This window comes from Carlito syrichta, unplaced genomic scaffold (genome assembly GCF_000164805.1).
Source record: "Carlito syrichta isolate Samal-C Ts95f unplaced genomic scaffold, Tarsius_syrichta-2.0.1 Scaffold142937, whole genome shotgun sequence".
Lineage (NCBI taxonomy): Eukaryota > Metazoa > Chordata > Mammalia > Primates > Tarsiidae > Carlito > Carlito syrichta.
Window position 1 is genome coordinate 56,955 of NW_007087033.1, and position 9,053 is coordinate 66,007.

The window sequence follows — 9,053 nt, forward strand, 5'->3', positions numbered from 1 at the left end:
CTCCGCCTGGAAGATCCTAGTCTGGAGCACCCACACCTAGAGGAATCCTCACCTGAAGGAACCGCACCCGGAGGACCCTCGCGTAGAGACTTTCCCCCGCCCGGGGGACCCACACCTCGAGGGCCCCTGCCTGGAGGACCCTCGCCTGGATGATCGACGTCGCCTCCCACTCCAGCCTCCTCCCCCGACGGCCCTGCCGGGTCAGGTATCCAGGCTCAACCGCGGCGTCAGAGCAGATCCTAGGAACCGAGGTCCTTGGGCGGGGCCTCAGTGGTTTCCTTGGTAACCGTTGCTAAGGAGAGGCGCCTCCCCGGAAGTAGATAACGCGCCTGCGCACAAATGGGCGGCGGTCGGCATGGCGGAGCCAGACCCGGAGTCGGAGCAGATCCGTCTGAAGCGTATCCGTAAGGAAGGCTTCTTCACGGTGCCTGCGGAACACAGGGTGCGACGCGGCGCCCCTCGGGCAGCTCTGACCCCCGCCCGCGGCCGTCCAGGCCCAAGCGCGCTGGCACGCGCAGTGTCGTGCTGCCGCGCCGAGATTTCCGGCACGCGTGGGACGACGGTCCCAGATTCCCTGCGGCAGGGCCGAAAGCGCGCGGGGTCGGTCGTCAGTCCGGTTGCCGGGCTCGGGGCGCGTCCTTTTGCGAGGTCCTGGCCTGCTCTCAGGGCGTGATCTCGGTGGGGAGGGCAGGCCCCGGCCGCGCCGCGAGCCGCTGGTGCTGGCATGTCCCCGCGAGGAGTCGGAGGTCCCGCTAGGCCGGGCGCCCCCCGGCCCGGCGGCTTTTACACGGGCTACGGGCTGCGTGACGGTCTCTTATCCGCTCAGCAACCCGGTGCGAGGTGCTGCCACTCGCCCTCTTGTAAAGAAAAGGACGGCGACGGGGCGTTGTGTGGTGTTCCCGGGGCGGACGGCTAGCTGAGGAGGGGCGGGGGGGTTCCGGCAGCGGATCGCGTCTCGGCGGTGGTGAGAAACAGGAGCGGGTAGTGGCTTCTGAGCGACGGGAGCGGTACTCTCGTCCTTTGTCGCCGCGCCTCGGAGCTCAGAGCGCTGTGCCGACGCCGGGCTACATCAGTGAGCTGGAAAACTTCCCGAGGATGCCCGGACATACCAGGCCGGGGATGGTGCCTCGGAACGCACGAGTGCGGGAGTGGGACGGGCTCCGGGAGCTTCGCAGAGCTGGGCGTTTCTTTGGGGTCGGGTTTGGACACCAAGAGATGAGAAGGGGTGGCTTGCCACAGTCAGGGAGAAGGGAAGGGTGTGAATGGGAAGCACAGCAGAGAGAATGTGAGAGGGGGGAATTAAGTCAGGAGAGGTTGACGCGAGATGGCGGAAGGGCTCCAGACCAGGTAATTCCGACTTGGTTCCTCAGACGTCAGAAAGTAACAAGACTGAGGGCGAGACTGTTTAGAGAAGGGAAGCAGGGTAGCTAGGTGGGAGCTGTTAGGAATCAAACCTTGCTGCGTGGACTTCTGAGGTCCACTAAGTGCTATTCACTCCACCCACAGGTGTGCCATATGGCGACTGTGTGCTAGGGTACAGGCTGCTAGGACAGAGAGATCCCAGAGTACAGCGTCTCGAGTAAGAGGGGGCGTTCCAGCTGGGTGCAGTGGCTCACGCCTGTAATCCTAGCACTTTGGGAGGTGGAGGCAGGAGGATTACCTGAACTCGGGTTCAACTCCGCAACTTGGCAAGACCTCATTTCTACAATAAATAAAAAAAATCAGCCGGGCATGGTGGCTCATGTCTGTGGTTCCAGCTACTTGGAAGGCTGAGGCGGAAGGATCGCCTGAGCCCAGCATTTTGAGGCTGCGGTGGCCGTGAGCGTGCCACTGGACTCCAACGAGGGCAGCAGAGTAAGATTCTGACTCAAAAAAAAAAAAAAAAAAGCGTTCCTTCTCTTGCCCCTAACATTCCAGAGAGGCAAGTGTTTTGCACAACTGGGCCAGGCATTCTGGTTCCTTTTGGCTGTCTTGTGGCACCACCTGGACCTCCCCAGATCAGGCTGCTCGGGGCTAAGAGAAACAGGTGGCAGCCAGCCTCCCTCCATGGGAAAATCCTGGGTCCCTTCAGCTCACAGCCTAAGGCCAGTTGCCACTCTTGCATAACTAAGGAAGTAGTGACGTGTGGATGTTGGGGACTGCAGTATGGGCCACAGAGGTATTTCCCTACGTGGCCAGTGGCTACTGTTACTAGACAGTGGGACCGTGGGATTGAAAGGGAGTGGTTAGGCCAACACCTCTGACCATCACCCCTTTACTTGTCAGAAAAGCCGGGTGTGGGGTTGCTTTTCTGTTTGGTGAGCACGACATGAGCAGACTCATTTGTCCAAGTCACATGTGATGTGTCCGTCCTCAAAGGCTCCATCTGCTGCCAAATGTCCAAACTGGCAGCACCACTATCTTTCAGCTGGGACGATGCCGGAGCGTGAAGGAATTTGAGAAGCTGAACCGCATTGGAGAAGGCACCTATGGCATTGTGTGTGAGTGGACACAGTGGGGGCCTGTAGCCACTGCTCATGGCTCTGACGGGTGCAGAATGGGGCTGTCCAGGCAGCAGCTGCACCGGGGCTGGGAGGGGCTCACACCTTGTGCTCCAAACCAGGGCAGAAACATGTTCAGGAACTTTAGTTCTGGGTGTCATGACCACAAACTTTATACCATTCTGGATAAATATAAGCATCAGGCTGTTAATGTCAGTAACACGAATGTGTAGCCACAGAGTGGAGGTGACTATTAAAGAAATAAACTGTAGAACTTCCCAGAGCTGCTAAAGCCAGGCGTGGTGGTACCTGTGGTCCTAGCTACTTGGGAAGCTGAGGTGGAGGACTGCTTGAGTTCAGGTGGTGGAGACTACAGTGAACTATGATCGCACCACAGCACTCCAGCCTGGGCAAAGAGCAAGACCCTGTTTCTACAAAAAGTGAATCAAAAATTAGCTGGGTGTGGTGGCCTGTAGTCCCAGCTATTCAGGAGGTCGAGGCAGGAGTTCAAGGCTACAGTGAGTGATGAGCTAACACAGCACTCCAGCCTGGGCCACAGAGGGTCTAAGAAAAAACGGCTGGCACTTGTGACAACTGTGAAATTGGCATCAGGCATTTTGGAGCTGCACGAATGAACACAGTTCGTTGGGGAGCCATCCTCACACAAAGCAGTGTTGCTTCTAAATGGAGTATCTTCTCTGCTGTTAGACATAGCTGAGTGGCTAGAGCAGGTTCCAGCAACACAGAACACCCTCACCCAGCTCAAAGGAAGAATCCCCAGGGAACACGTTTCTTGGCTTGGGGTGCTTCATGGAGTGAGGACTAGGGGTTGCTGGGCCTCAGGTGGTCACAGGAGGAAAGGAACCCAGGAATGCATTATGGGTGATGGGGTTGGAACCCACCATGGATGTTTCCATTCCAGATCGGGCCCGGGATACCCAGACAGATGAGATTGTTGCGCTGAAGAAGGTGCGGATGGACAAAGAGAAGGACGGTGAGCCGGAAGAAGGGGTGGGACCACCACAGCTGAGACTCTACAGTGGGAGTGGCAGAAAGGTGCCAGATGCTGAGTCTTCCTCAGGATACAGCCCTCCCGAGAGCGACTGCACAGTGTGAACGAAGCAGCTCTGGAGGGTTCCAGCATGGGCCAGCCTGTCACCTACTCCATGCTCAGCCTCAGCTCTCTGAGCCCTCGTGGTTCTCCCTGTTCTCTACTAGGAGGGGCTGTGTTGTCCATTCCGTCCTCTCCCTCCTGTCAGGTGACCCCCCTCACTGTCTGTCTCAGCCTTGCTGTCACCCTCCACACCAGGCCAGCACCCTGCTCACCCCAGCACCTGCCTATGTGGACAGGACTCTTCCTGCCTGCTATGGATGCCCTGTTGTATGCAGCAGTTAGCATAGAGGTGCTCATTCATTTCTGTTGAATGAAGAGCTAAATAAAGGTGAGGTCAGGTGGGTGTCTCACACCTGTCATCCCAGCACTTTGGGAAGCATAGGTGAGAGGATAGTCTGAGTCCAGGGGTTCAAGACCTGGGCAACTTGGCAAGACCTCATCTCTATAATAAATCAAAAAATGAGCCAGACATGGTGGCATGCACCTATGGTTCCAGCTACTTGGAAGGCTGAGGTGGAAGGATTACCTGAGCCAAGCAGGTCGAGGCTGTGGTGGCCGTGAGCATGCTACTGCACTCCAACCTGGGAGACACAGCGAGACTCCGACTTAAAAAAAAAAAAAAAAGAGTTAAAGGTGCTTATTGGGTCACCCTAATTCTTCCTGAAGTAGGGCAGCTACAGCCCCTTGTATCAGGTGTTCATGATCATTGAGGGTGATTTTGAAAGGGATCCTGCTGAGGGGCTCATGTGACCTGGGCTAGTGAACTCTCTGAGGCTGTCTCTGTTGCAGGCATTCTGTCACCTGGGTAGGCTCACCAGGGTCATCTCCCTTGCAGACATCCCGTCACCAGAGTGGGCTCACTGGGGTCATCTCCCTTGCAGGTGTCCCATCACCGGGGTGGGCTCACTGAGGCCATCTCCCTTGCAGGCATCTCATCACTGGAGTGGGCCCACCGGGGCTGTCTCCCTTGTCGGTGTCCCATCACTGGAGTGGGGTCACTGGGGCTGTTTCCCTTGCAGGCATCCCTATCAGCAGTCTGCGGGAGATAACGCTGCTCCTCCGTCTTCGCCATCCCAACATCGTGGAGCTGAAGGAGGTGGTTGTGGGGACCCACCTGGAGAGGTGAGTAGTCCCCTAGCCTCTGCATTAGGCCCCAGCTGAGCTCCACCTGTTCCCCCATCCCTCTCCCTCTGGGGTCCCCACCTGCTTATGTCCACTCCTGCAGCAGGGAGGGCCACCTTGCCACTGGGGGAAGGCAGGCGGGTGGCCTCTGTCTTCCCCTTTTTCCTCTAGCATCTTCCTAGTGATGGGATACTGTGAACAAGACCTGGCCAGCCTCCTGGAGAATATGCCCACACCCTTCTCTGAGGCTCAGGTGCGTGGCTTGGGGGCACACAGATCCCTGTGGTACACATTTGTACAAACACGGCCCCTTGAGGATGTGTGGCATGGTGCTGCCTCCCACAAGCTTTAATGAGGTAGAATTCTGGCCTCTGGAGCACCTACTCAGGAGCCCAGGCCTGAGAGCCTCATTAGACGGTCCCCATGTTCCTGAGGCTGCTGTGTGGGCCGCTATGGCAGGGCCCAGGTCAGGCTCCCTGCATGCTTGCAGTAACTGGTCTCTGGCCTTCCACTCAGGTCAAGTGCATCGTGCTGCAGGTGCTCAGGGGCCTCCAGTACCTACACAGGAACTTCATCATCCATAGGTGAATGGGGACAGCCTGAAGAAGGGATGTTGGGTGAAGCTTTAGGGGCATGGCCTCAACAGGAGGGGTGGCTTGAGTGGAGGGAGGGTGTGGTCTTGGGAGGGGCGTGGTCTCCAGAGCTGTTGGAGATGGTGCTTGTTGGTGACAAAGGGAAGGATGACCCCTGGACGCCCATGCTTGCATGCCATTCTGAGTGCTATCCAGGAGAGGAACAGACACTAATTGCTCCATAGGGAAGGGCCCAGAACCAAGCATGCTGAGAAGCCCACATACCTGCTCTCCCCTCAAGACTGAGACTTAGGTCTGAGCAGTCAAGCCAGAAAGCCTGTGGCTCAGCAGGAAAGAGGCTGAGACAGCCGGGGTAGGCCTGTAGGTAGGCAGGCATCTCTGCCCTGGGGCAGTGAGGGCGATGCCCAGGTGGGGAGCCAGCCAGAATTGGAAGGGAGACCTTGGCTTGAGACCTGACTCTGCCTCTTGCTTCAGAAGGTCTCTGAGCACTCTAGTGTTCAAACAGCCTTGCCACTGTCTGTACTATCTTCATAAAAAGCCCAAACACCAGGAAGTGTGCGGAACGCATCTCAGGCATCCATGTGTGGTGATGTTCTGGTTATCACTGTGGTGCTTGTCCCTGGATCCACCAACCTTGTCTCTCCCACAGGGACCTGAAGGTCTCCAACTTGCTTATGACCGACAAGGGCTGTGTGAAGACAGGTGGGTGTGGAGTGCCAGCCTCCATGCATGGAGGACGTGTCTGCCAGTGAGCACCATGTCTCGGGAAGCCAGGGGTGGTCCTTATAAGCACCCTACGGCCCCAAGGTGCCTGTGCCAGGCTCTGTCCCCAGATGGCAGCTCGGTGGCCATACACTTTCTCCTCTCTGCTGCAGCGGATTTTGGCCTCGCCCGGGCCTATGGCATCCCAGTAAAGCCAATGACCCCCAAGGTGGTCACCCTCTGGTGAGTCCCTCGGAAATGTGGTGGCCCCTGGGGGGCAGCGAGTAGGCTTGAAACTTTTGAACTGTGGGGGCTGTCCACTCATAAAGGCTGGGTTTCCATCTTGAGACGGGCAGCCTGTGTCACTGACTGCTGCATAGGCAGCTTGTGTGGCTTCGATAGCTGTTTTTGGCTGCCAGCTTTAGCGGGCAGAGTGGGGTTGTGCTGAGGAAGGGCAGGACTGAAGGCTGTCAGATCTGGGCTGGGAGCCCTGCACCACCTCTCTGCCCTGTGGCACAGAAGCCGGGTCTGACTAGCACCATCTCCAGGATCCCTACTCCCAAGACCACACCCCTCCCAAGACCACACCCTCCGGGGCCACACCTCCCAAGCCATGCTCTCCCTTTGAGGCCCTGGCTCTAAAGCCTCACCCAGGTTGGTGGTGGCTGAGGCCTCAGTGGTCCTTGCAGTGCACAGGATGCTGCAGGGCTGCATGTGAGGTGGGTTGCTTCTGCCTGCAGGTACAGAGCTCCTGAACTGCTGCTGGGAACCACCACCCAGACCACCAGCATCGACATGTGGTAAGGGCTGCTGCTGCTCCAAACTTAGGGCTGGGGTGGGGCTGGCTCACCTGCTTCCTGGCCCATCTCCCAGCAGGGGCAGTGTGAGCAGGGCCTGTGCCAGCCTCCCCACTCCTAGGGAGGCAGGCCTGAGCCTGGGAGCCCGAGAGGAGCACGAGCCTGCGGCTTTGGTGGCTGAGGTGGGCACCCAGTCCTCAGGATGCAGGCCTGTCCTTGGGGCTGCCTCGATATTCCTTCTGGGACCTGTCACAGGCTTGGGGGGAGCCTATGGCCTTGCCTATTCCATCACAGCATCCTCTGCCCCAACACGGGCTACCTGGGTGGGGTGCTCAGCAGGGGTCATGGCCACAGCAAGGTCGGCTGTTCTCCCAGGGCCGTGGGCTGCATCCTGGCTGAGCTGCTGGCTCACAAGCCCGTCCTGCCTGGCACGTCCGAGATCCACCAGATTGACCTGATTGTGCAGCTGCTGGGGACACCTAGTGAGACCATCTGGCCGGTGGGTGCCTGGCAGCCCTGCACTGCCCCTCCCCCTACCCGCTCCTGCAGCTTCAGCTTTCCGTTGCCCCACTGTCTCCCACAGGGCTTCTCCAAGCTGCCACTCGTGGGGCAATACAGCCTGAGGAAGCAGCCATACAACAACCTCAAGCACAAGTTCCCATGGCTCTCAGAGGCTGGGCTGCGTCTGCTGAACTTCCTCTTCATGTATGACCCTAAGAAAAGGTGCTGACCTCACCTGCAGCTGTAGTGCCGAGGGCCCTGATCTCTGTGGGCGTGGGAGGACACCTTAAACCCAAATCCTTTAAGGATGGTTTCTCAGATACGGGCCCCACTGCCAGGAGCTGCCCCTGCCCAGTTTAAGTGGTTCTGTGTGCTCAGATTGTGGGGCATCCTTTGAGGGTCCCCCATTTGCTGCCCAGCGTGCTTTTGGGAATTTGACCCACAGGCTGCTCCACTCGGTGGGATGTGAGGGGAACAGAACTCAAGGCCCAGGGTCCCAACCCTCATGGCAGCCCCCTTTCTCCAGGGCAACAGCTGGGGACTGCCTGGAGAGTTCTTACTTCAAGGAGAAGCCCCTCCGTGAGTGCCCGGGCTCCTCAGGTGGCTATGCAGGGATCTGGCTGGCAGCCTGCTGTGTCTGAGCTGGATTGACTGTGCAGGTGGGGTGTGGGCTGGTGTCGTCTCTGTGGTGGTGCCAGCTATCAGGGGCAGGAGGGATGGAGGCATGGGGCAGAGCTGGGCTCGAGCCTGGAGCCTGCGCTCCCACCTCAGGCCCCGCCTGTCTCAGATCTGCTTGGGAAGCCCTCCCGGCCCAGCATTGAGCTGCCCTTCCTCCCTACAGCCTGTGAGCCGGAGCTCATGCCCACTTTCCCTCACCACCGCAACAAGCGGGCCGCCCCAGCCACCTCCGAGGGCCAGAGCAAGCGGGGCAAGCCCTGATGGCAGGCGCAGCACCCTCAGCCAGGAAGGGCTGTGGGCCAGGCTAACCAGGCCCCCTTGGTGGGGACCACCCCCTACAGCTGACTCCATGCAGTCTCCTTGCCCACCAGTCTCCCCAGAAACAGGCTTGGTGTCGATGTGGGATGACGCTCAGGCGGGGGCTCCCAGTCTGTGCACTACCAAAGGGCCAGACCACAGTGGCGCCACTGGTGGCTGCAGGGGTCTCACTAGTCGTCCCTGCCATGCCATGGCAGAAACTTGAGACTCTTGCTTCTCGGCATGAATCACGAGCACGGCTCAAGCTTGGTGTCGTGAAGCCGTGGTGGGAGGAGCAGACCCCGTGTTCTCTCTCAGTCGCCAGGGGCTGTCCAGGGCTGGCAGGACTCCTGGTGGGTGGGGAGGGGGGACAAAGGTAGGTGGGTGGGCCCACAGCAGGGGCTGCCCCTGAGCCCATAGGGAGAGCCCTGGCTGAGGCTGAGCTGCATGCTGCCCTATGTCATCCTGGGGAGGTTGTAGCTGTCACACTGAGAGGGAGACTAGGACCCCTGCCAGATTAAAGTTTTCCCGACAGACTTGCTTTCATCATTGTTTAATGTGCTTTGGGGCTTGGAATTGTGTGACATGGACATGTCTTTTGAGCGTCTGGGAATGAGAGGCAGTGGGCCCGGAGGGGCCATCACAGTGGATGAGCACCTGCCCCTTCCTGAAGCCAGGTTACAGCCCTAATAGGCGGGTCAGGGCAGACACCTTTTCCCAGCTTGTGGGCTGTGCCCTGAAGGGAAGGGTTTGGGGTATCTGTGTGTCT

At 58.8% G+C, this 9,053-nt stretch overlaps 1 protein-coding gene across 2 annotated transcripts; it reads left to right on the plus strand.

Moving 5' to 3' along the window:
- The first annotated feature begins 331 nt into the window (after positions 1-331).
- On the plus strand, positions 332-8,344 carry CDK10 (cyclin dependent kinase 10). Of its 2 annotated transcripts, none has more exons than XM_008050034.2 (13): positions 332-442; positions 2,408-2,480; positions 3,403-3,474; positions 4,614-4,716; positions 4,888-4,969; positions 5,233-5,300; positions 5,959-6,011; positions 6,185-6,254; positions 6,752-6,811; positions 7,184-7,307; positions 7,392-7,531; positions 7,836-7,888; positions 8,151-8,344. In XM_008050034.2, exons 1-13 carry the CDS (start codon positions 356-358, stop codon positions 8,246-8,248), a joined length of 1,083 nt encoding a protein of 360 aa, XP_008048225.1. In that variant the 5' UTR covers positions 332-355; the 3' UTR covers positions 8,249-8,344. The 2 variants fall into 2 exon arrangements, with proteins under 2 accessions (XP_008048225.1, XP_021564236.1); XM_021708561.1 differs by having other exon boundaries at positions 7,392-7,513.
- Positions 8,345-9,053: the final 709 nt, after the last annotated feature.

Bases quoted from the DNA above. Each gene is read 5' to 3' on its own strand.
- CDK10 (XM_008050034.2), top strand. From the start codon at position 356: ATGGCGGAGCCAGACCCGGAGTCGGAGCAGATCCGTCTGAAGCGTATC. The intron at 3,475-4,613 runs GTGAGCCGGAAG...TTTCCCTTGCAG, and splicing joins GATGGACAAAGAGAAGGACG to GCATCCCTATCAGCAGTCTG. The intron at 7,532-7,835 runs GTGCTGACCTCA...CCCTTTCTCCAG, and splicing joins ATGTATGACCCTAAGAAAAG to GGCAACAGCTGGGGACTGCC.